Source organism: Ursus americanus, chromosome 28, assembly GCF_024610735.1.
Source record: "Ursus americanus isolate L20-20 chromosome 28, mUrsAme1.1.p, whole genome shotgun sequence".
NCBI classification, from domain to species: domain Eukaryota; kingdom Metazoa; phylum Chordata; class Mammalia; order Carnivora; family Ursidae; genus Ursus; species Ursus americanus.
The window spans coordinates 3095416-3122505 of record NC_142154.1 but is presented as its reverse complement, the minus strand read 5'-3'; the positions used below and the strand labels follow the sequence as shown (position 1 = coordinate 3122505).

Genomic DNA, 27090 nt, shown 5'->3' with positions numbered 1-27090 from the left:
TCAACATGGAAAGTATATTGTTTATTGATACCAAACATAAACACTCACACACACACACGTAAACTGTATATTTCTGCAGGTGTGTGTGTACACATTTTCTTAAGATTTGAGAGGATACACCCCAAAGTGAAAATATGAAAAAACAATGCTTCTTTTAGACAAGATAGGTGCTTTGGGGGAGTGATCTTAGCTTTACTTAGAATATTCCAATACTTAAAACAATTCTTAAAGAGAAGAATACAGTCTTATATCACTTGCGTAATTAAAAATTATTTTACATCTTCTTACCCAGATTACGTGTTCACCTCTTAACAGGATACATTTCAGTAGCATGAGTCTGAATTAGTACTATCTTCTATTTTCTACTCTGGGTTCTGGTTCCCTAAGATTTCATAAACAATCCTGGGCTGTCACTTCAACCCCAGGGAAGCTTTTGATCTCTCTTGACTGTAAAGGTTTTTAAAAATATAGATCCATCAAAGAAGGTGTTACACACAGCTGTCTGACTCACAGAGAACTAGAGCCTGATTCACATGCCTACAGCCGTTTGCTTCCACAAATGTGGTGTGCACTTGGTGGGAGAGAATTTGGCAAAATCAGACACTGTGATGAAGCAAGAATGACTCTTATGTTGTTTTTTCCCTGACTTAAAAGCTTGTCCAAATAATGTGGGTTTCTAGGAAATATACTTTTCCATCCCTTACCTTTTTTTTTTTTTTTTTTTTTTTTTGCTGGGACCACTGGAGTAGGACAGCCTGTGTTATTGCTGAGGTGGGCAGCTCTGCTTCCACTCACGTCTTCACGGCTCATCACGCAATCAAGTCATGTCTGAGCAGGAGGTTAAAAGAGCAGGTCAGGTCGCCGATGATGGTCAGCCGCGTGTCTCACTGTATCTCTTTTCCTTCCCATCGACCAAGAGCGGTTGGTCTAAAACTGGAACACCTGGCTTCAACCTGAGGTGGCAGAATGGAGACCAGCTCTGCCCGCTCAGTGCAAACATAGTGCAGGCGTGGCTGTGCTGAGGGATATTGAGGCACACTCTTCCATTCGGTCATAGATTAGACCTTACTTCATGGACTTTAATAAATAGACTGTTGAAAACCACTGTCTTCTGACATCATGAGTGACTTCTGAAGGCATCGGTGAGATGTTAGATTCCTTTGTGGGTTATTGTTCAGACTGTAAAGTCTAGCAGTTCACTGTACCAGTGAGACAAAAACATTTTTTCGACTTTTTCAGAAGCTATATTTTCATGATCGGGCCATTTTGAAAATGACATTTTTTCCCCTTCCCAGTGGGTTTCTCATTATAGATTCTTGTTTTCCTGAATGATCTGTTTCTCATGGATGACCTTTGTCATAGCACTACGGAGTCACGGTATTTTGCGTGAGAGCCCTGGAAGTATTCTTATTTCGCTTTTTGAGTGTGTGTATGCTGCCACCAGGTAGCAGTAGAGAGTCTCGATCAAGTACTTTGTGCTGTAGGCCCTGTTGATTGGAGGGTACGATAGGCACTCTCTGCTCAGTGAGAATTTACCGAACATCTGCGTCTGGGAGGAGATGGTCGTGAATATCAATTTTAAGTGTATGCCCACAAGAACAAAATGAAATGGCTTTCGTAAAGACGTCTCTTACCGTGGTTCACTGTTTCTAACTCTGCTGGTAGCTTTCCCTGTCTTTTACAACATATCCATCTTAAGGGAGAGAAAAAAGTTCCTCCTCCTCATGGTCTGAAATCCTTTGTGCTCCAGATGTCCCTCATCTTTCTCCGGGTTGGGTATTTTGTGTGTCTGTAGGAAACCATTTTCTTTTATTTATTTTTTTATTTTAATGTGTTTTTTTTTTTGTATTATATTAGTCACCATACAGTACATCCCTGGTTTCTGATGGAAAGTTCGATGATTCATTAATTGCGTATAACACCCAGTGCACCATGCAATACGTGCCCTCCTTACTACCCATCACCGGTCTATCCCATTCCCCCACCCCCCTCCCCTCTGAAGCCCTCAGTTTGTTTCTCAGAGTCCATAGTCTCTCATGCTTCATTCCCCCTTCTGATTACCCCCCCTTTCTTTATCCCTTTCTTCCCCTACCGATCTTCCTAGTTCTTATGTTCCATAGATGAGAGAAATCATATAATTGTCTTTCTCTGCTTGACTTATTTCACTTAGCATTATCTCCTCCAGTGCCATCCATGTTGCAGCAAATGTTGAGAACTCGTTCTTTCTGATAGCTGAGTAATATTCCATTGTATATATGGACCACAACTTCTTAATCCAGTCATCTGTTGAAGGGCATCTCGGCTCCTTCCACGATTTAGCTATTGTGGACAATGCTGCTATGAACATTGGGGTGCATATGGCCCTTTTCTTCACTATGTCTGTATCTTTGGGGTAAATACCTGGTAGTGCAATGGCTGGGTCACAGGGTAGCTCAATTTTTAACTTTTTAAGGGACCTCCACACTGTTTTCCAGAGTGGCTGTACCAACTTGCATTCCCACCAACAATGTAGGAGGGATCCCCTTTCTCCACATCCTCTCCAGCAATTGTTGTTTCTTGCCTTGTCCATTTTTGCCATGCTAACTGGCGTAAGGTGGTATCTCAGTGTGGTTTTGATTTGAATTTCTCTGATGGCTAATGATTTTGAACATTTTTTCATGTGTCTGTTAGCCATTTGTATGTCATCATTGGAAAAGTGTCTGTTCATATCTTCTGCCCATTTTATGATTTGTTTATTTGTTTCTCGTGTATTGAGTTTGAGAAGTTCTTTGTAGATCTTGGATACCAGTCTTTTATCTGTAGTATCATTTGCAAATATATTCTCCCTTTCCGTGGGCTGCCTCTTAGTTTTTTTGACTATTTCCTTGGCTGTGCAGAAGCTTTTTATCTTGATGAAGTCCCACAAGTTCATTTTATCTTTTGTTTCTCTTGCTTTTGGAGATGTGTCATGAAAAAGGTTGCTTTGGCCGATGTCGTAGAGGTTGCTGCCTATGTTCTCCTCTAGGATTTTGATGGATTCCTGTCTCACATCGAGGTCTTTCATCCATTTGGAGTTTATCTTTGTGTATGGTGTGAGAGAGTGGTCAAGTTTCATTCTTTTGCATGTAGCTGTCCAATTTTCCCAGCACCATTTATTGAAGAGACTGTCTTTTTTCCACTGGATGTTTTTTCCTGCTTTATCAAAGATTAGTTGCCCAAAGACCCAAGGGTCCATTTCTGGGTTCTCTGTTCTGTTCCATTGGTCTATGTGTCTGTTTTTGTGCCAGTACCATGCTGTCTTTTCGATCACAGCTTTGCAGTACAGCTCGAAATCTGGCATTGTGATGCCCCAGCCTTGTTTTTCCTTTTCAACAGTTCCTTGGCGATTCGGGGCCTTTTCTGGTTCCATAGAAATTTAAGGACTATTTGTTCCAGTTCTTTGAAAAATGTCATCGGTATTTTGATCGGGATAGCATTGAAAGTGTAGATTGCTCTGGGTAGCATGGACATTTTAACTATGTTAATTCTTCCGATCCATGAGCATGGAATCTTTTTGTGTCTTCTTCAATGTCTTTCAAGAGTGATTTATAGTTTCTAGAATATAGGTCCTTTACGTCTCTGGTTAAGTTAATTCCAAGGTAACATATGGTTTTTGGTGCTATTGTAAATGGGATGGATTCCCTAATTTCTCTTTCTTCAGTCTCATTATTCGTGTATAGAAATGCAACTGATTTCTGAGCATTGATTTTGTATCCCGCCACATTACTGAATTGCTCTATAACTTCTAATAGTTTGGGAGTGGATTCTTTTGAGTTTTCCATATAGAGTATCGTGTCATCTGCGAAGAGAGATGTTTCTGACTTCTTCTTTGCCGATTTGGATACCTTTTATCCCTTTTTGTTGTCTGATTGCTGTTGCAAGGACTTCTAGTACTATGTTAAATAATAGTGGCGAGAGTGGGCATCCTTATCGTGTTCCTGATATTAAGGGAAAGGCTTCCAGCTTTTCCCCATTGAGAATGATATTTGCTGTAGGCTTTTCATAGATGGTTTTTATGAGATTGAGGAATGTACCCTCTATTTCTACACTCTGAAGGGTTTTAATCAGGAAAGGATGCTGTATTTTGTCAAATGCATTTTCTGCATCTTTTGAGAGAATCATATGATTTTTGAATTTTTCTTTCTGGATAAAATCTAAGACACCAATCGATTTGCGAATGTTGAACCACCCTTGCATCCCAGGGATGAATCCCACTTGGTCATGATGGATAATCCTTTTAATGTACTGTTGGATTCTATTAGCCAGGATCTTGTTGAGTATTTTGGCGTCCATATTCATTAGGGAAATCGGTCTGTAATTCTCCTTTTTGATGGGGTCTTTGCCTGGTTTGGGGATCAAGGTAATACTGGCCTCATAGAATGAGTTTGGTAGCTTTCCTCTTGTTTCTATTTTTTGAAATAGCTTTAGGAGAATAGGTATTATTTCTTCTTTGAATGTTTGGTAGAATTCCCCAGGAAAACCGTCCAGGCCTGGAGTTTTGTTTTTTGGAAGGTTGTTTATCACTGATTCAATCTCTTCATTATTAATTGGCCTGTTTAAAAATTCAGTTTCTTCCTGTTTCAGTCTTGGTAGTTTATAGTTTCCAGGAAGGCCTCCATCTCTTCCAGATTGCTTAATTTATTGGCATAAAGCTGTTGATAAAAGTTTCTAATAATCCTTCCAATTTCATTGGTGTTGGTTATGACCTCTCCTTTTTCATTCATAATTTTATTAATTTGGGTTCTTTCTCTATTCTTTTGGATAAGTCTTGCCAGTGGTCTGTCAATTTTATTAATTCTCTCAAAGAACCAGCTTCTAGCTCTGTTGATCTGCTCTTCTGTACTCCTGGTTTCTAATTCATTGATTTCTGCTCTAATCTTGGTCAACTGCTTCCTCGTGCATGGATTAGGCCTGTCCCTCTGTTGCTGTTCCAGCTTCTTGAGGTGAGAATATAAAAACTGCATTTTAGATTTTTCTATTCTTTTGAGTGAGGCTTGGATGGCTATGTATTTCCCCCTTAGGACTGCCTTTGCAGTATCCCATAGGTTTTAGACCGTTGTGTTTTCATTCTCGTTGGTCTCCATAAATTGTTTAAATTGATTTTTGATTTCCTGGTTTATCAAATAATTCCTGAGCAGGATGGTTCTTAGTTTCCAAGTGTTTGAGTTTCTTCCAAATTTTTCCTTGTGGTTGAGTTCCAATTTCAAAGCGCTGTGGTCTGAGAATATGTAGGGAATAATTTCAGTCTTTTGGTATCAAACAGTTGAGACCTGTTTTGTGACTCAGAACATGGTCTATTCTTGAGAATGTTCCATGGACATTAGGATAGAATGAGTATTCTTTGGTTCTGGGGTGTAGTGTTCTATATATATCTATGAGGTCCACCTGGTCTAGTATGGCATTCAAAGCTCTTGTTTCTTTGTCGATTTTCTGCATGGGTGCTCTGTCTATTTCTGATAGTGGAGTGTTGAGGTCCCCTACTATTAACGTATTTTTATCTATATGTCTCTTTATTCTGGTTAAGAGTTGGCTTGTGTATCTTGCTGCTCCCCTGTTGGGGGCATATATATTTATAATTGTCATATCCACTTGTTGGATACATCCTTTAAGAATAATATAGTGCCCTTCTGTGTCTCTAACTATAGTCTTTAGTTTAAAATCCAGTCTGTCTGATATGAGAATTGCTACCCCAGCTTTCTTTTGAGGTCCATTGGTGTGAAAGATGGTACTCCATCCCTTTACTTTCAGTCTGAATGTATCTTTAGGTTCAAAATAAGTCTCTTGTAGACAGCAAATGGATGGGTCATGTCTTTTTATCCAATCTGAAACCCTGTGGCGTGTTATGGGAGCATTTAGGCCATTTACATCGTGACTGATTATTGAGAGAGATGATTTTAATGATGCCATGTTGCCAGTAAAGTCTTTGTTTTTATAGATTGTGACTTTCTGTTCTGTATCACTCTTGGGGCCTTTTTACTTTTATAGAACCCCCCTTAATATCTCCTGTAGTGCTGGTTTTGTGGTTACAAAATTGGTCAATGACTGGCGATTCTGGAAAGTCTTTATTTCTCCATCAATTCTGAATGACAGCCTTGCTGGATAAAGGATCCTTGGCTGCATATTTTTCTCTGAAAGAGCTTTAAAAATGCCCCCCCCAACCCTTTCTCTAATTCCAGGTCTGTGTAGACAGGTCTGACGTAATTCTCATACCTTTGCCTTGGTACGTGAGAAATTTCTTTGCCCTGGCCGCTTTCAATACTGTATCCTTGGATCTAATATTTGCTAATTGCACTATGATGTGACATGGCGTACGTTTGTCGTGGTTGAGCTTGGGAGGGGTCCTCTCTGCCTCTTGAACACGAATGTTTGTTTCCCTTGCTAGATTAGGGTAGTTTTCAGCTACAATTTGTTCGAATATCTCTTCTAGACCTCTGTTTTTCTCCACCCCCTTGGGGATGCCAATGATTCTGACATTGGAACATTTCATTGAGTCAGTAATCTCCCGTAACTTACATTCTTGAGATTGGATTTTTTTTGAGTCCAGATTCTATTTTAGCTTTCTTCTCTACTAACCCATCCTCCAATTCGCCGATACGTTCTTCTGCCTCATTCACCCTGGCCGTCAGAGCATCTAGTTTTGACTGCATTTGGCTCATAGAATTTTTAATTTCTGCCAGATTCGCTCTCATATCAGCCCTTAGAGATTCTATATTCTCATTAACATTTTCGTTAATACTTTTTTCAAGTCTGCACATCATTTTGACCATCGTTACTCTGAATTCCATTTCTGATAATTTGGTTATATCCATATCCATTAGTTCTGTGGCAGAGGCCACAGACTCATTGTCTTTTCTTTGCTGGGGGGGATTTCTCCTCGTCATTCTGATGAGGAGAGGTTGTGGGGTTGTCCAGAGCCCAGATTATTGACCAGGAACCAGGCCGTGCGCCCTTGTTTTAGAGGGATCTTAGGGATGTGAGCTTCTTGATTTTTCAGCCTGCCTTCTGGGGGAGGGACCTGCCGCGCCAATACTCAGTCAACCATGTTTGGGTAGAGTCTCCGTGTCCCCTGCGAGGGGGGATGGGGATGGGCACCCTGTGAGCTGGTGTTTCCAGGCTTTTGTTCTCTGGCGGCTTTCCCTGGCGGTTTACTGTGCCTCTTCTGAGAGAGCAGCAGCGGCCAAATTTCAGCCTCTGTCACAGAACAGAGGGATTGCGGCCCGTTGTCTACTAATGTTCTGGCCACTTTAACTCCGTTACTGTTGGTGCTGCTCAACCCTGTAGCATCCCGGGATATGCACCCCACTCCCGGCGTCCCAGCCCTCACTTCCAGGGCTGGTGCGTCTCTGTCCTTTGTGTTTCTAACGCCGCCAGCCGCCCCATGCGCTCCCGGAGCTCCCGGTCTCAGTCTGGTTCCAGTGAGCACCCCGGAGCTCCGGTTTTCAGTCTGGTGGCGCACATTCCCCGGCTCACGGTCTCAGTCTGCTCTCTCGCGGGTGCCGGTCCGCGAGTCCGCCCCCTCCCCCGTGCAGGTGGCTACCGCTTCCCGACGCCGGAATGCAGCGGCTCCCTCCCCCTTCCGTTTATCTTCCAATATCTGTGTGCGGTTTCACGGCTCCCTGCTTCGTACCTCAATACTCAGCGCTGGAGATGTTCATTTGTAGAGATGCAGATGTATCCTCCTGCGTCTCAGGCTGATTCCATGGATGTTCAGGCTGGTCTGGTACCTATCCAGCTCAACTCAGGGGACCAGCTGGAAAAGGGGTCCCCTACTCCTCCACCATCTTAACTCCCGCCCAGGAAACCATTTTCTGATTGCTCTTCCCATCTGTGTTCAGCGAGGCAAGCCTCTGCCCTTCATTCCCCCCAACCTCAGCTCTAGGCACACATTATGTTCTCTCTTTCTGGGCCGTTAGGGCAGCACATCTCACTGATCCAGAGATGCAAGGGTTTGAAACGGCCTGTTTTCCTTTATCTCAAAGAACGGGTTCTAGCCTTGCCAAGTGTTGCAGCCAGTGACTGAATTTATACTTTCACAGGTATTTCGAAACCCAGTGAGACACAGTTTTTAGGGTTGGTACCTGTATCAGTTTCCTGAGGCCGTTGTAAAGGTGCCTTCAGCTGGGTGACTTCAACGACAGACCGTAGACAGTCACTGACTCACAGCTCTGGAGGCTGCAAGTCCAAGATCAAGGTGTGGGCACGACTGGTTCCTTCCGAGGGCTGAGGGAGAGTCTGTTTCATGCCTCGCCTCCCAGCTGCTTAGGTCCTCAGACGTTCTCCCTCAGCCTCGATACGGGCTTCTGTCTGTGCACATCTGCCTTTGTGCCAAATTTCCCCTTTTTCTAAGGACACCAGTCCTCTTAGATTCGACCCACCCTGATGGCCTCACCTCACCTTGACTGGATTTGTAAAGACCCTATTTCTAACTAAGATTCTATTCTGAGGGACTGTGGGTTATAATAAGCATATCTTTTGGCGAGGGGACACAATTCAGTCCATAACAGTGCCAAACAGAAAGGCAAATTTGCCTATTTCATCCTGCCTCTCAGTCAGAATTCCCTTCAACTTGAATGTTTGCCTCTGCCCACAGAGGCAGAGACTTTTGAAATCTCACCTGATATTTGCCGCCGTATGGTCTGTTGAGGGGAGTTTCTTGGTAAAAGCAGTTCAAATACTGTTCTAGTAGTTACCAGAATTCACAGCTAAATTAAATGTGTAAACCGGACACACACATTTATGTTCCACTTTTGATGATTAAGGTAGGATCATCATCTCCTCCTCCTCCTCCTCCACCTCCTCCTCCTCCTCCTCCTCCTCCTCCTCCTCCTCCTCCTACTCTTTCTCCTCCTTCTTCTTCTCCTCCTTCTCCTCTTCCTTCTTCTTCTCCGTCTCCTTCTCCTCCTTCTTCCCTTCTTCCTCCTCCCCCTCCTTTTCCTCCTTCTTTATCTTTAGTTTAGACTTTTGTCCTGAGAATCAGTCTGATGGAGAGAAATAAGGCCTTTTCTGAATTGAGCTCCTATCAATGTCAAGCGCCCAGCTTGGAGACTAAGTCTAAGTGTTTCTTCTTCAGTAGAGAGGGGATGCCAATCGCCCCATAAGGTTGAGCTCTGAGCTTCATGTCCTGTAGTGAGGGAGTCCAGCAAGGATGTGTGAGGAGATAGGCAGGAGGAGACAAGGCAATGAGACACACGTCATGACGGTGGTCACTCTCCAGAGCAGGGAAGCATATTAAGTAGGTTTCAAAGCAAAGGCAAAAAAGGAGCTTTTGCTCCACTTTTCATCTAGAACCCCAAGAGGAAAATGCCCCGTAGGGTATCTATTTCCATTGGCAACAACCTGGGGAAGCCACCTCAGAATGAAATTAGCTTTAGTGTCATGAAATGTTTAGCCACAGGTTGAGTGTGAGTTCAGCTCCCTGGAAGCTCCCTCAGCCACCATGTGGCATGGAAGATTCCCTGTGCTCTTCACTGGCCAAGCTTGGAGGGGCTGACACTGTGGGGGCAAAACGACCCTGTAGCAGAGGGGTAAAGGTGGAGTTTCCATACGTCCTACTTTGTTTTCAAAAGACCCATTTTATGCTTGCAACCCTGGCTGAATTCTTTCCTTTCACTCTCAAAGTCATCCTGGCTTAGACAGGAAAGTATATGGTCTCCCTGGGGAAGGGGCTCTAAGCCAGGCCAGAGAGCGGGCAGGAGTCACAGCCACGCCCACACCATAGAGAACCTGCAACACAAGCAGAATGTGCAGTGGGCTGGTCACCAGAGGAGTCCACCCTCCGCTGGCCAGCAAAGAACCCAGCTGAGTTCACTGGTTCTGAAGCTCCCTGCAGTCCTCCCAGTGGCTAGAGGGACAAGGAACACAGCCATGGGCCCAAGGACAGGATGAAGACCTTCACAGCCAGATCCAAGCTGTTCCCCTTTTCTGGACTCTGATGTCCTGGGTGGAAAACCACCATGGAGGAGATCAGTCTGAAGGACAGGACAGCTGAAAGACTGGCCATTTCCCCACCTGATAGGGCATTACCCAAAGAGATGCAATGTTATATGTCAACTTCTAAAAAGGTAAATTGGCTTGTCATTGCCCTGCATTGGGAGTAGAAGGCTAACATGCAGAGAAGACAATGACCAGAAGCCCATTAGGATTTTTTATTTCTTCCCAGCCAGGAAAATTTTGTCTCAAGAGCTCTGCAACAGACCTTTTATCACCTCTCGTTGACAAGACTTGGGTCCATGTGCTCTCTCTAAACCATTCACTGGGTGTTAGCCCTTCTGGGTTCTTGAAGAAGCAGATGCCAAGACAGGATTAGATATGCAAGACATTTCAGAATGGGATGCCCCTGAGGAAGAGTCAAGATAGAGCTGAGAGAGGCAGGGAGAGCCGTTTGGCTGCAGGGAAGACCTGACCACAAACGGAGGAGAGAGGGATGGAAGGACAGTTGGGTGGGAGCGTCTTAGATTGGAGGGTGGTTCTAGAGAATTCAGCAAGGCTGCAGGGGAGGCTCTGAGCCAGAGTCATCTATCATACGATACAGTGTCTCCCAGGAAATGGCCTGCTTCAGACCCCCTGGGTGGAAGCAGCTCACGAGGAGCTGGACCTGGGACGGGCACTGCTGATCAGTTACACTCTATGAGGTTGTATGAACAAGAGGCGCATTCTTGTGTGCCCCACACCTGGTGAGGCAGCTGTGCCTGCCATGATCACGTGGGACAGTTAGGCATTATGGAAGACACATGGGGGAGGAATGAGCACCAGAACAAAAGTGAGCCTTTGGCAGGATGGGAAAGGGAAGTGGATATTGGTCAGCAATTAAACACATCTGCTCCAATAAGGTCATCTCTTTATGGAGAACATCTGGTTTTAATGCTTTTTCTTTCTTTTCTTTCTCTTTTTTCCTTTTCTTTTTGGTGATAATGGGTGGGACTCCACAAACCATTTCAGTCCCTCTTAGGCTTATTGATTTATTTAGAGTTCTATTTTTGAACCAGTTTTGAAATTTATGTTTTGCTAGAGAAGTATCCAGTTCATCCAATTCTTTCAAACTTTTCAAATGTAATTTCCATATCATTAAAAAAATCTCATTATACCTGTAACTATGTCTCAGATTCCACTGGTTCCTTGGTCTAATTTTTGTTTCGTTCAAACTATCCAAAGATTTGTCTCTGAGGCATCTAAGAACCAGATTTTCATCTGATTAACTCAGAGTTTAAAAACTATTCAATTTATATAAATTTTTATTTTTGTTTCTTTCCTTTATCTTCACATGAACTTATTTTGGTTTTATATTTTTGGCTTCTAGAGCTCAATTCTTAATTCATTTTATTTTCAACCTTTCTTTTCCTCTGTTACATGCACTTAGGACAATCAGTTTTCCCATACAGAAGCTCTTAATTTTGTTGTAGTGTAAGCTATCAATTTTTAGCTCTATGGTTAGACTATTTCTATTTGTATGCTGGGAAATCTTTGCCTCATTCAGGGTCATGGAACTATTCTTCTTTGTTTGCTTCTGGAAGACTTATCGTTTCACCTGTCATATTACAAGCTATGATCAACCTGGAGTTGATTTTTGCACACGTTATGCAGTAGAATCAATATCTTTTCCCATATGACTATCCAATTGACCCAATTGACTGAAAAGACTGTCCTTTCCCCATTTGTCTTAAAGCCCAAACTGTTATGTGTGTGCTGATCTGTTCCTGGACTCTATTCTGTTTCATTGGTCTGTCTGTGCAGTACCATTGTGACTTAATTACTGCAGCATTCAAACAAGTCTTGATATTTACTAGTGTAAGTTTTCCCACTTTGTTCTTGAAAATGATCTTTGATATTCTTGACTCCTTGCATTTCCATATCAAGTTTTAAGTATGCCTGTCAATTTTTATCAGTTCTTCTGGATTTTAATTGGAATTGTGTTGAATCTTTATGTCAGTTGGGAGAGAATTGAAATTTTCCAATACCAATTTTTCCAATCCATAAATATGGTATATCCATCCATTTTTATTTATTTATTTATTTATTTTTTTAAGATTTTATTTATTTGTTTGACAGAGATAGAGACAGCCAGCGAGAGAGGGAACACAAGCAGGGGGAGTGGGAGAGGATGAAGCAGGCTCATAGCGGAGGAGCCTGATGTGGGGCTCGATCCCGGAACGCCGGGATCACGCCCTGAGCTGAAGGCAGGCGCTTAACCGCTGTGCCACCCAGGCGCCCCCATCCATTTTTATTTAGTTTAAAAAAATTATCTCAGTAATGTTTCTGATTTTTAATGTTTATGTCATATATCTTTTATGAATTTATTCCTAGTTGTTTGTTATTTTGATGTTATTGTAAATGGCATTTTTTCATTTTCCATTTATTTATGCCAAAGTTATGGAAATTAATTGACTTCTGTATATTGGCCCTGTATTCTTACTATATTCACTTATAGTAATAGTTTACAGATTCTTTTGGATTAGGTACATACACAATTATGACACCTGCAAATAATGTTAATTTTGTTTCTTCTTTTCCTATCCTTGTATATTTTATTTATTTTTCTTGCTATTTTATACTACTTAGAATTTTGATATGATATTGAATAGAATTAGTGACAGCAGCTATGCTTGTCATGTTTCTCATTTCAGGGGCAAAGGGCTCTGTAATTCTCCGTCATGTATGATGTTTCTATAGAATTTTTGATAGATATTTTATTTGATGAAAGAAATCTTTTTCTAATTTGCTTCCATTGTCATATATAAGTGTGGGATTTTATCAAATGCTTTTTCTACATCTTTTGAGGGAATCATATGTTTTTTCCTTTATTTTTTGGTTTGTTTTTCCTTTAATATACTGAATTACATTGATTTTTAAAAGTTAGACCCATCTTACCATCCTGTAATAAACTTCACTTGGTCATTATCATTATTATAATATATTAGTAGTATTTACTTATTAGTATTTATTATTTTATTATTAACAAAAATACTCATATATCAGTGGGTATAACTTTAAATTATTTTATTTATGATTTTTTGGTAGCTATGTCTGCAAGAGATTTTTTTTCCTCTCATGTATTCATATCAGGTCTTGGCATTAATTTATACTGGCTTTATAAAACAAGGTTAGAAGTATTTCTTCAGTTCTTATTCTCTGCAACAGTTTGTATAAAATTGGTGTTATTTCTTCTTTAAATATTTGGAAATATTCAGCAGGAAATTTTTAGAAGTATGCATTCAGTGTCTTTAAAATATACAGAACTACTCAGATTTTTAGTTTCCTTTTGTGTCAGTTTTGTTTTGAGAACTTTGTCTACATTTTACTGCACTTCATAGATATTGTATTTTTTTTTTTTTACAAATTGCCACAAAAGTCTATTGGCACCATTTTTCCAACAACATTTGCTCATTTTGTGTCTCTGTGTCGTATTTTGGTAATTCTCATAACATTTCAAACGTTTTCATTGTTACTATCTTTGTGATGGTGACTTGTGATCTGTGACTACAAGTTGCTGAAAGCTTAGATGGTGGTTGACATTTTTTAGCAAGAATGTATTTTTTTTAAGATTTTTCTTTTATTTTTAAGTAATCTCTACATGCAACTTGGGGCTTGAACTCACAACCCAAGATCAAGAGTTGCATGCTCTTCTGTCTGAGCCAGGCGGGTGCTCTGCAATAAAGTATTTTTAAATTAAGGTACATACATTGTTTTCTTAGACATAATGCGACTGCACACTTAATACACTACATCATATTGTAAACATAACTTTTGTGTGCACTGGGGAACCAAAAAATTTGTTTGACCCACTTTATTGTGATATTTGCTTTACTGCAGTGGTCTGGAGTGGAACCCATGATATCTCCAAGGTGTGCCTATATTTCAACTAACTTTTTAAAAGTTATCGGCAGAGATTCTTTTCATAGTATCCATAGTATCCTCTTACTATTTCTTCATTGTCTCCAGAATCTGTAGTGAGTCCTTTTTTTTCATTCCTGATACTGATTTTTTGTCCCTTCTTTCTTTTTAACTTGATCAGTCATATTGGAGGGCTATTGCTTTTATTAGACTTTTCACAGAAACACCTTTTGGCTTTATAACCTATTTTAATGTGGTTTCCTTTCCATATCATTAATATCCACTCTCATCTTTATTATTTCCATCCTCCCACTTTCTCTGGATTCAATAAACTTCCTGTTGTTAACTTTTTGAATTGGCTGTTTAGGTCATGGATTTTCATCCGTTTCCCCCCGCCATAACACGTGTATTAAGTCTATGAATTTCACTCCAACCATGCCTTGTATTTCATTCCACAAATTTTGGTATGAAATCTTTCCCATCATCATTCAGTTAAATTGTGTTGTAATTTTCATAGTGATATAGTCTTTGATTTATGGAATGTTTAGAAGTGTCTTATCCAAGTATGTAGACATTTTCTAGTAATCTCATTATTACTTTATAGCTTAATTCCACTGTAGTCAAAGAACATACTCAATATTATGTCATTTTTAAAAAAATCTGTTGAAACTTAATTCGTGGCTCAGAACATAGCAAATATCAGAAGATATGATGCATCATCTTCTGTTGTAGGATACTGTTCACATGTCAAATTGATCATGTTATTATTAATGGTTTTATTAAAAATAGTAACCTACTGGTTTTTGTCTGCTCATTCTAGTAGTTACCATAAGAGATACGGTAGAAGTGGCACTGTGACTGTACCTTTGTCTAATTTTTTTCTGTTCTTGTTAATTTCTAATTATTTATCTTTGAGGTTAGGTTGTAGGTACATTAACATTTAGAGTTGTTACCTCTTCTAGTGACACGACTGTTTTTACCATTATGAAACTATTTTCTTTCAGCACTTTGAGAATATCTCTCCATTGTCTTCTGGCTTTCATTAATTCGGTAGAGAAGTCAGCTGTCAGTCTTAGTTTTGTGTCTTAGAAGGTAATGTGTCTTTTCCTTTGTCTTCTTTTAAGTGTTTTCTCTTTGGTTTTGGTTTTCATCAATTTGTGATGTAATTAGTGGCTTTCTTCTGCTTGAGGTTAGTGATGCTTCACAACTCTGGCTTGGTATCCACCATCAATTTTGGAAGAGTCTCATTTATTGCCTCTGCAGATATAGTTTCTGTCCCATTCTCTGTGTTCTCTTTTTCTGGGACTGTGGTTATACTTTTATCTCTCATGTCTACTTTCTACTTCCTTCTTTTCTGTCCATTTACTGATTCTCTCTTCAAGTGCATGTAATCCAGGGGCCAGCAGATCCTGGTCAGCAAGCTGATGACCTATCTTTGTAAGTGGAGTTTTACTGGGACACAACCACTGCCATTTGTTTAAAGATTGTGGCTACTGGGGCACCTGGGTGGCTTAGTCGTTAAGCATCTGCCTTCAGCTCAGGGCGTGATCCCGGTGTTATGGGATTGAGCCCCACATCAGGCTCCTCCGCTATGAGCCTGCTTCATCCTCTCCCACTCCCCCTGCTTGTGTTCCCTCTCTCGCTGGCTGTCTCTATCTTTGTCAAATGAATAAATAAAATCTTAAAAAAAGAAAAGATTGTGGCTGCTTTTTCACTATACGAGACACTTTGAATAACTGCCATGGGGACAATATGGCCTGAAAACTATAATGTTTACTGTCTGGTTCTTTATGAAAATATTTGCTGAACTCCAGTCTAGTCCACCGTCAAGTCTGTCCCTTGAGATACTGACTTAAATTATTGTGCTTCGTACTTTTACAATTGTCATTTTATTTTATTTATGTTTATTTATTTGTGATTTTATTTTATTATTTGAGAGAGAGAGAAAACGCACATGAGCAGGGGGGAGGGGCAGAGAGAGAGGGAGAAGCAGGCTCCAGCAGGGAGCCCGATGCACAGCTCGGTTCCAGGACCCTGGGATCATGATCTGAGCTATAGGGAGACACTTAACTGACTGAGCCACCCAAGCACCCTGCCATTTTATTTTTATTGTAGCTTCTTTGTTTCTAGTGAGATTCTCTGTCTTGTCATTTAGTTTCTTAAGCATTTTAACCATCGTATCTTAGCCCAGGCTGTCTAAAAACCAGAGCCCTAGGAGCTAGCCCTGTGCTAACATTGCCGTTTTAAGACTCTGGGACTGGTATGGAGTATTGTGAAACACCATCTGAAGCCAAAGCTAGAGTTGCAGGGAGCGGGGGCAGTTTACCCAGGTGATGCCAATATCTGGATGTTCTATAATTCCATTTATACTCTATTGCTCCACCTTTTTGGGTTGTTATTATTATCTTTTTTGTGTGCCTAGTTATTTTTAAGTTTAGCTATGTATAGTAGATGAAAGATTATAGATATAATTTGAGACTGGATTAATTTCTGCTTCGGGAAGACAGGTTAGCAGCCAGTTACCTTCAGCCAACAAGGAATTGAAATAATTGGAACCTGGCCCTCACTCCCTTTGAAAATTGGTCTACTTCCAGTTCACACTTTTTCCTAGGATAGTGCTTTTCGGGGTCTCAGTTGGGCACCCAGGGCATTTACCGGTACCGCCTCAGCTTTGGTGGGTCTCGAGCTCCAGTGTTTGGTCTCAGCCACACGAGTCTGATGACAGGTCTGCTCAGCTTCTCAGGCACTCAGTCACCACTTGCATGATGGAAAATGCCTTCAGCAGAAATGTGGTGCCAGAGGTGGTGCCAAATGCTATGCTCACTTCTCTGGGCTTCCTTTGTGTCTGGGATCTTGGCCCTGCAAATACTCACTAGGATGGTAGGTCTCTGGTGCCTTCAAATACATTAAAAAATATTTTCGGCAGTGTTTTTACTTATTCTCACTGGCAGGGTTCATCAGAGACGTTCTTCCATAGCCAGAGAAAAATCCTTTACAAGTGTTTGGTGCCTCTGCGACAGCCATGCTCCCACCCTCCCACCCACCCTGCCTCCCCTCTCCCACAACACATCTCGTGCTGGAGTTTTTATACTGCTTTAGAATCAGATACATCAAAATATTATTTTTCAGTCAACTCTTATTTACATTTATGAATAAGCTTTACTGAGTGATTTCATCATTACTGCTTATTGCATCCATCACCTTCTTCTGCTTTTATATTAGTTCTTGTTCAGTACCTTTTAGTAGTTTCTCTTTCTCTCTCTCTCTTTTTTTCCAGTGAGGGTCTCAAGGGGTCAAGTTTCGGTCATCTTGTGTCTGAAAATATCTTTATTTTGACATAGTCATCATAGGACTATGATGATAATTTGATCATAGATCATTCATAGACTGATAATTGATATTTGATTGTTGGTTAATAACTTATGGAATTCTAGGTAAAAAGTTATTGTTCCTTATCACTTTGAAGGCATGATTTTGCTTTCTTGCGTCCAGTGTTTCCTGTGAGAAATCGGGTGCCTATCTGATTCTCGCTGCATTGTAGGTAATCATATTTTTTTCTTTCTGATAACTTTAAAGATTTTTCTTTATCCCAGCTGTTGTACTTTTTAAAAATGTCTGCTCAGAACTTGTTGAACATTTTTGAATTGAGCACACCTGTCTTTCTCAAGGTCTAGGAAATTTTCAGCAATTAAATATCACCTCTTCGTTATTTCCTCTGTGTCTCTGGCTTGAACTCTTTATGTGTGTTGGCATTTCTGGATCGATCCTGCATGAACTCAACTTCTTTTTCCTCTTTCTTTTTCTCTTTTTGTTGCATTCTGGGAGTTTCCCTCCATTCATTCATTTGTTCAATCAGTAGGGAAGAAAAGAAGAAAAGTTGGGGGGAGAAGTTGCTGCTTCAGTGTGGTCCCTCAGCCGTGCCTTCCCTCTGCTCACTGCGCGCAGTGGTGCCCCTCCTCCTCTTTAGTTCGATGCTGGAGCCGTCGTGCGTAAAGACCACGTGTGTGTGTATGTTTGAGTTTCTGTAGTTGTGCTTTCAGAAGACCTTTTTGGAAGGATTTGCTTCAAGATGTTATTACTGAAAGTGTAAGAATCCCAATTATGCGCCGTGTTGCTGACACACCCAGACTGGCTCAGTCCTGGCTCCCATGGAAATTAAAATCAGATGTATCAGGTAGAAAAGAGAAGTTACACAAACAATTCTACCTACACTTTTGAGAACTCACTCCCAGGCATGGAATCATCTGGAAAGATGACTCCAGGGAGACTGGTTCCAGATCTTCTGTGCCCCCATGTGTGAAAAACCTCAATGAAATGTTATCACATGTTACAGTTTTTGGCATCTTCACATGCCGTAGTTTGTTGTGATGGGTCTGTGATTGTCAGCAGTGGTGAGATAGGTCCATCGCGTATGGAAAGGTGTGGAAAGCACTGGCTCGTTGTATGCAGACACGTGATCACAGTTCTCTCTGTCCAGACCAGGTACACCGTGGCCAAGGACAGTGTGGTCCAGTTCTTCTTCTACCAGCCGATCAGTCATCAGTGGCGACAGACCGACTTCTTTCCCTGCACCGTAACATGCGGAGGAGGTGAGACACAGACTTTATGCATGCTTAGGGCTCAGACTAGAAATGACACACTTGTGTTTTTTGAAGCTGACTTGACAATTGGCGTGGTAACTGGGGACGTGTAATCACAGGGCATCTTACTCAGCCATTGGAATGTGCTGGTGTTCCCGAACACGTGTTTGCCTTTGTTCTTGAAGACAGCTGAAAACGGGATTTGGAAAACACCTTTTACTTGTAGCAAAGAGCTGGAAACCTGTTTACATGAGTTCTTGTATTTCTTGTTTTGATTGTCTTTAAAGCATGCATTATTTTTAGTTTTCCACGGAAAACCTGAAAAACAGAGAGACCACGTCACTTGCCCAGTCTGACCGAGTTCATGGATGTGTTGGTTCTAACGTTGAGATTGCCACGCTGTCCTCCCTCGGGTGCCAGCGCAGAACTTACCAGAGGGAGAAAGGGTAGCTGTGAAGTGGTGGGGGGACTCCTGCTTACTGCCTGCTTTGTTCAGGGATTTCACAGACAGGTCAGGGAGGCTCGGGGCCAAGTGTAACCCGGGGCTGCACACACGTGCTACACGTGTGTGCAGCCTCAGGTGGAGGCCGATCATCTGTTTCACATGGAGAAAGCATCTGCCTGGAGGAAATGAGGCCCCCGGAGCCTCCCTTGACATCAGTCTCTCTTAATGAACTGAAGTTTTAAATTGGAGGTAAATGGTTCTAAACCGGTGCCCACCCAAGAACCACAGTGACTAGAATTGCTGCAGGGACCTCATGCTGATTCTTCCCCTAAAAGCACCAGACAGCAGTGCTGGGCATTTACATGTACCAAGCCATGGGCCAGGGCACTCATCTTCACATTTACTCTTCCAAACAACCTTAAGAAAGGTCTCTTTTCATGCCTGTTTTTATGAATGAGCAATGGAAACGTGGAAAAGGTAAAGAATGGACTCCCGTGCGCTCAGTGAGCAAACAGCATGGCCAGGATCTGATTCCAGGTCCATCTGATGCCAGAGCCCCATGCTCTAGATGACGTGGCCCTTGTGTCTCCTGAGAACCGTCTACCACCCCTGGCAGCAGGTCAGGGCACGCAGGCTCAGGTAGGGCTGTGTTGGAAGGACTGCAATAAATCGTCCTCCTGCAGCACAGCCCAAGTCAGCCCAGCCCCAAACCATGTCTTCCGTGCAGGGCTATCAAATATGAGCTTGTTTAGAGGGTCACAAACTGAGTGCGGAGTCTGCCTCTTCTCCTCTAAACCACAGGCTTATCAAGGAGGGCTCCTCAGCCAGGGTCAGGCTCCCACGCATATGTATGTCAGACCTCTCTCTTCTGCGATTTTGGCTCCCAGTGAAAGCAGGAGGCAGGTGCTTTTGTGGGGAGCACCAAGTAGCACAGACCCCAGAAGGAGCTTGTGTTGCCGGGAATGGAAGAGAAACGATCTGGAGGTTAAATGGGGCTCTAGAGACAAGGTAAAAAGTTAACCTTCCCAGTTAGTTCTTCTTGGGCCAGGCATGGGCACTAGACCACGAGGTTATGAGCCTACAGCAGTGGTTCTCAAAGTGGGTTCCCTGGACCAGCAGCAGCAGCATCACGTGGGAACTTGCTGGAAATGCAGATTCTTGGGCCCCACCCTGGACCTACTGAATCCGAAACTCTGGGAGTGGGGCCTGTCCCTGCAGGAGATGGTGGTGCACGTTCCAGGTTAAGAACCACCACTCCCTAATGTTTTAGGTATTAGCTGTAGCTGTTTTAACCTCACTGCTTTTACCGTATCTGTGTTATACCCTTGCAGTATGAGTTCTGGTTTTTTCTTTAAATGGACCTTTTAAAAATTTAAATAAACATATTCACAAAAAAGGATCTAATACAAGCACCTCAAAGTGGTAAACTGTGATCTCTTGCCATAAATTGAACACAATCACAGAAATGAATGTGATAGAAACAAAACGCTGGAGATCGTCTCTAAGTCCGTGCCAGGCCTCACGTTCTCTCAGTCTATTCTCAATTCCCCCTGAAAGTGAAAACGTGTTTTGTTGAATATGATAAGCACTGTTCCAGGCAGAAACTCCTTCAGAGCTTTGAGTCACCAACACGGCCACAGTGACCGCAAGGCAGTTCTTAACAACACATTTGATCTCGTTGAACGCTGATTGAGGTCAAACAGCTTTTGGAATCGAAACCGTGATCTGCGTCAGTTCCATGAGTCTCTCCAAACCTGGGCCTCAAGCTCATTTTGGCCAAATGTGTTCTCTAAAAATTGCGTGACGATATTTACATCAAGAGGCAGTGTGGCTGCAGGGCTCAGGTCCTGGGAACCTGGACTCCCTTCTTGGCCTCGCCACGACTTGGCTCTGAGCCTCAGTCTGCTTATCTGTAAAGCAGGACGATCACCCTCTCCAGCATTGTCGGGGGACAAAACGACAGGACACGTGCTAAGGAGCCTCATACGGTGCCTGGCAGTTAGTGGGTACTTGGGAAATACCTGTTATGTCAGAGTCTAGGCAAACCTGAATTTTGTTAAAAATGCCTCTGCATAATCTAGAGAGTTCTGGCCATCCCCTCCCCCCCGCTCCTGGCATTCTCTGGGGATGAGTTATGAGATATAGACATGACTCGGTGCTTATAGTAGAGATCTCTCAGGAGGAGTGGGACATACCTAGAGATCCCCTCCATGTACATTTTATATCCAGAAGCAGAATCCCACCACCTAGAGTCAGGTGGGCCATGGCTCCTGGGAAGACAGAGTCTCTCATGGACCCCAACATAAAAGCAAAGAGCTGGTGGGGCTTTTTTTATTCTTACTCAACAGGAAGACAAACATCTTTCTTTTCAATTTATTTGCTAACTCTCACACCCCGTTATTCAGAGACGTTCCCGTGTAGACACATAAGAGAAAAGAGAAGCTTTCCACTCTGGGAGGGACACTGATAATGGGATTCAGCTTAGTTCAGTTGGTTAAATTCTTGGGAGGAACACAGATGTGTCTCATACTTGGGTGCCAAAGGAAAGACACAGCCCGGGTGGAACCGTAAATGGGAGCACCCAGCCGTGAGACTGCCCGCCAAAGATAGCGGTGGTTGTCAGAACAGAAGGGAGGCTTCACACTGCTTGTGGGGTGCCCCTTGCAGCCTGCCATTTTGTGCCCACTGGCAGAATTGCAGCACATTTGTTCATAGTATAGGAAGGGAATCTACCTTATTTCCTTTGCTTTTAGTTATCTCGGTACTGCCATAAAATTAAAGAGGAAATTAATTGTCTCTCCTTAAATTATAAACACCTGTATGATTTTTTTTTGGTCTCCTAGAAGTATGTTTCCATTTAGAACAAAGATTTTTCTTTGATTCAAGAAGCTGTAGTCTCATTCTGTTCTTGTGTTGGAGGAAATAAAAACACACACATAAAAACCCACAAGGAAAGCATTTCCAGAATTTAATTATATTAGTAATCAAGTGTACATGATTTATGTAAATGCCATTTCTGAGTTTTTGGATAATCCGGCGAGTTAGTTCCGTGCTCCCTAAGGTACTTGGATGGACTTTCCTGGTCTTGTCTGCAGTCATCCACGTGGGACTCTTAAGATCAGTCTGGAGAAAATTCCGGGATCGCCACTGCCACCTGATATTGTAGACGCTCTGGTAGATATTGGCACCCGAGTAACATTTTATTGACTCCATTTGGATTTTCGTTCTTGTGGTTTCAACCTTGCTTTTTATAATGCATACCAGCCTGTCCTCCTGCACTCAGCTTCCATCCAAGCTGTGGCTTGCAGAACGCTGTCTAGTGGTTTATAAAATCAGATTCCTCTCGACAATCAGGCCCTTAAATGTATTTTTAGACCTTTCGACCAATTGGCTGAGACTGAGAGCTTAGCTTGGGCTTTTTTTTTTTTCTTTTTTTCCTGAAGAGCTCATTCTGGTTTTGAAAAATTGCCTTTCTTTTTTTTTTAACTTAACATGACACTTATGTAGTGACAGGAAACCTGGAATCAGGTCTTTCAGGAAATAGAAGCATCATTTTGTGAGTTTTTACAATTTACAGCACTCACCCATTTGAAATGTTACTCGTCAGTGACTACAATTTGAATTTAATAGAATCGAAAGTGAGTCCTCATCCCTTCCCCTCTGAAGGCTTGTGAGGCAGGGGGTGGTAGAGGGGATGGGTTTTGTTCCTCCCTGTGTAGACAGTGCTTTCTTCCCCAGTTAGAGAAGTTTGTTGGCATGGGAAGTGCCCCAGGCTCCCCAGGACAGCAGAAGAGTAACACGTGGTGTATGCCAGCAGTGGGATATTATGCGATGGGAGGAAGCACCAGCCTCACATGTGGGTAGCTGTCAACAACGTAACGTTGAGAAAAGTAGAAAATAGAACAAGATTTAAAATACCTATTTGGCTAAAACAGATACAAGCAATGTTACATGAGGCAGGTGCACATTTAAGAACATATAAACAATGAACAGGTGTCTCTGGGGGAACCGGGGTGGGGGAGGAGACAGGCAAAGAGGGGAAGCGTGAGGAAAGAAGATGGGGGGTCTGACACGGTGTCATGGGGACAGTCAGGAGATGGGCCAGTGATTGACCTTCTGCCCCAAGGTTCAGGCGTTCTATAAAGGAGTTTGCTGTAACTTTCTCGCTAAAAGTGCTAAGACCGCCACCATCAGTTCAAGTAATCATTCCTGATCTTGGCCACACATGCTAGTCATTTTAGAAAAACCTGAAGATCATTTAAAAAACAAAAAAAAGCCAATTTCCTGGACCGAGCCACAGCGCTTCTGGCTTAATTGGACCACAAAGGGACCCAGGCACTGGTATGGGCTAGAAGCTCCCAGGGTTCCGTTGAGTAGCCAGGGATGAGAACCACTGAGTGAAGTTTCTTAAGGGGAAAGAAAAAAGGGCGTGGCAAGGGATCACTGCCACGTGAAAATGACACCATGCCTTATTCAGACTTGCCTTTTTCCGTTAGGTTATCAGCTCAACTCAGCTGAATGTGTGGATATCCGCCTGAAGAGGGTGGTGCCTGACCATTACTGCCACTATTACCCCGAAAACGTGAAACCCAAACCCAAACTGAAGGAATGCAGCATGGACCCTTGCCCGTCGAGGTTTGCATCCCCACCCATAGTTTTCACTCTAAATAGAAACAAATCAAGTGTGGCCGAGACAGAGCAGTCTTTGCGGAGTGACATTTGCACCGCGTGACCTTGAACACACGCTGGGTGATGGGTGGCCGTTACCTGCATTTGTCCCCCTGCTCAACAGGGAGTAGGCTCACCGGCTCACGCGGTCCAGGGCTCTCCTGTCTGTCTGTGCGTGCCTGTGCTCGGAGAGTTGCCTCTTCATAACGACCCTCTTTGAGCATTTCCTGGACACACAATAGGAAAGCTCTCTTCGTCCAAGTACGACGTCTTGTCCATCTGCTAGTCATAAATATCTTGAACTCACCATTTTCACTTTTAAACTGGGTCACCCATTACCACGTTTTGACTTTTGAAGTGTTCACGTTAAATTCGGTATAAATAATGCATTGTGCAAGGAAGTGAAAAGGTTTAATGCCAAAGCAGAAAAGCTATGCATAAACTATCCCGTTGCATAATTTAGTACCTGCTGACTTGGATTGCCTGGGGAAGTTTCCTGGCTTTACTACAGTATCTTAAAATAACAGCACAGTATCAAGTCCCAGAATGGCCCAGACATAGGCCAGCTGGCTGGGGCAGAAGTGTGCGAGTGGAAAAGGAAGCGTTCTCAGTGGATTTCATTTCCTATCACTGAGCTGCCCATTTCCTGTAATCCCAGGTGAACATAATTATTCATAGAGACCTTTTCAAAGGACAAATTCTATGAAATAAAATGTTTCTCTGAAGATTCTACTAATAGGATAGTGTGTTAATATCATTAATAGATTATATCGAAACACTTTTTCAGATGATAAAAAAACAGATTTATCTAAATTAAGAGACACTCTTTCCTTTGAGTAATCCATACCACTAGTTTCTGTGTTTTCATAGAACTGGGGATGGCATGTGCCAGAGATGTGGCTAAAAATCAAAAAGATGGTGGCTTTGGGAAGAGTTCACAACACTTGGCATAGTTTTCAATATGAAAGAGCTCTCTGTCTTTTGGGTTGTTAAATTCGTAGTGATGAAATTAATGAATGTGTTAGTTGATTGAGAAATGACATTGTCACAATGATTTCATTTGTAGCGATGGATTTAAAGAGATCATGCCCTACGACCACTTCCAGCCTCTCCCTCGGTGAGTCACGGGTTTGCTTTTTCCATTCTGCAGTTTGCTCTAAGTAGTTTGCAAGGAACTGAATCCTATCTAGCAATAGTCTAACATGTAAGAGGGGTAGCTAGTAGATCCTTTACAGAGAGCTAAGGGAAAGCAGACTTCAACTCCATGGTAAAGAAGACCTGCCTTAGAATTAGGTGGCATGCGCTCCCTCGAACAGTGATGTCTCCCGTCACTGGAGGTATCAAGCACGGCCTCGAGGACTGGCCATGATAGAGGGAGCTCAGGCGTTGCAGTTGGTCAGAAATTTGAATCCCCTGTGACATCCGGATGACTGGTTTCTGACTTCAGTTTCTTTGAGTCTCTGGTAGTATTGTCCGTTAGTATTTACAGTGGAGAGACGGTTTAAAGACTGCTTCACACTCTGTATGGAAACCAGTGCAGTTCTCAGAACAGCCCCGTGCAGGGGCATGAGGGAGGATGTCGCATCCTTCCTGCCTGTAGCCTCAGGGTCAGAGGAGTGAAGTGCCCTGTGACTGTAGACGAAAGTCTCATGACTCCAAGTCCTCTGTGCTTTCCACTGAACGACAGCCGGCCTCTCTCACCTTTGCAAGCCTGAAACAGACAAGCAAACGACACATAAATAATGTGTTTTTATTTCTTTGCTTTCGAGCTGGGAACATAATCCTTGGACTGCGTGCTCGGTGTCCTGCGGAGGTGGGATTCAGAGACGGAGCTTCGTGTGTGTGGAGGAGTCCATGCACGGAGAGATTCTGCAGGTGGAGGAGTGGAAGTGCATGTACGCGCCCAAGCCCAAGGTCATGCAGACCTGCAACCTGTTCGACTGCCCCAAGTGGATCGCCATGGAGTGGTCCCAGGTAAGGTTTGAGGCCAGGACACTTGTCATTAAATCTCAGATTTTAATGAATGCTGGCTGGGTGTTACTGATCCTCTTTTCACGTACCCCCTAAAAGATGTTTGCAAAGTTATATACCCCTTCACATATATTAAGGTTGACATCTAAAATTTTTTTAAAGATTTTATTTGTTCATTTATTTGAGAGGAGGGGGAAGGAGCAGAGGGAGAGGGAGGAGCAGACTCCACAACGAGTGCAGAGCCCACGGCGGGGCTTGATCCCACAACCCTGAGATCATGACCTGGGCAGAAACCAACTGAGCCACCCAGGTGCCCCAACATCTAAAATTTTTGTGTAAGTTTAAATAAAAAGTATCAAAGAATGTCATTTCTAACATGTTGGGAATGCTGGCATTTTAAAAATAAAACTGTTATGACATTTTAAAAAATGTGTCCAGTAGAATGTAAATGTCATGTTGATTTCTACCCTTGCCATCTTTCCCTTCAAAAACACGTGGAGAAGTTCTTCTTGAACAATTTGGATAGTTTGCGTTTTTTCCCCTTGAGCTCGCACTTTCAATCCACTTTCCCCATAGAAATTTATCCTACAGTAATGTACCTTTGTGTTTTATAGTCTTTTATTGATTACACTATTCTACTTTTCTCCAAGAAGATATGTATAGCTATTGAAATCAATTAATTTTATTTTATTGGAAATGAATTTATTTTCATTTCCTGTGATCTTAAATCTCTATGTATTAGAAATTGTTATTATCAAAACAACATAAATAGATTTCAAATTTTGGTAAACAATTTTACACCTAAAAAGTAAATTTTTAGTTGAAATCAATCTGTCTAGAAGATGAGGGGGGCTTGAAAAAATAGTCTGTTGCCAGAATGAGACATGGGTTCAGCAGTAATTTTATTCTTAATTTTTACTGTGGATTTCTTGGTTTGGTTTGTTTTACATATACACACTGGGAAAACTTGTTCATATAAATAAGTAGACTGAGATGGGGGGATTTTATTATAGCAAGATTATCCAGGGGGCACCTGGGTGGCTCGGTTGGTTAAGCATCTGCCTTCGGCTCAGGTCATGATCCCAGGGTCCTGGGATTGAGTCCCACATTGGGCTCCTAGCTCAGCAGGGAGTCTGCTTCTCCCTCTCCCTCTTCTGCTCCCCCTGCTTGTTCTCTGTCTCTCTCTCAAATAAAGAAAGAGAATCTTTAAAAAAAAAAAAAAAGATATTCAGTTCTTGAACTCCTGAGTTATGTGCCAAAAATCACGTCGTGATCTATCATCAGAAATCAACATTTTTACTTCTGTAACCTGCAGAGCTCATTTTCAGCTCTTAGAGGTCTCATCCATATGTTTGTGTTGGCTTTAGAGCTTTTATACCACAACCCCACACCCTCATCAATATCATGATTTTATCATCACTCATAGTTTCAAAACAGAGGGTTGTTATCCAAATCATCTCATTTACCTTTCTTGGATATTGATACTTTTCTTTTCAAAAATCAAATACATTCTCAATAATGATAATTTACTATCATTAAGGATACATTCAGCTCCAGAGAGGAGTTCTGGAAATTTAAATA

At 42.2% G+C, this 27090-nt stretch overlaps 1 protein-coding gene across 3 annotated transcripts in view; it reads left to right on the top strand.

Moving 5' to 3' along the window:
- Positions 1–27090, top strand: part of ADAMTSL3 (ADAMTS like 3) — a 331627-nt gene that overhangs the window by 181079 nt on the left and 123458 nt on the right. For all 3 annotated transcript variants that reach the window (XM_087856588.1, XM_045813117.2, XM_045813118.2), the window contains exons 10-13: positions 18323–18434; positions 23367–23505; positions 24605–24655; positions 25308–25512. In XM_087856588.1, coding sequence (XP_087712714.1) covers positions 18323–18434; positions 23367–23505; positions 24605–24655; positions 25308–25512 — 507 coding nt within the window. The remainder of the gene's footprint in view (positions 1–18322; positions 18435–23366; positions 23506–24604; positions 24656–25307; positions 25513–27090) is intronic.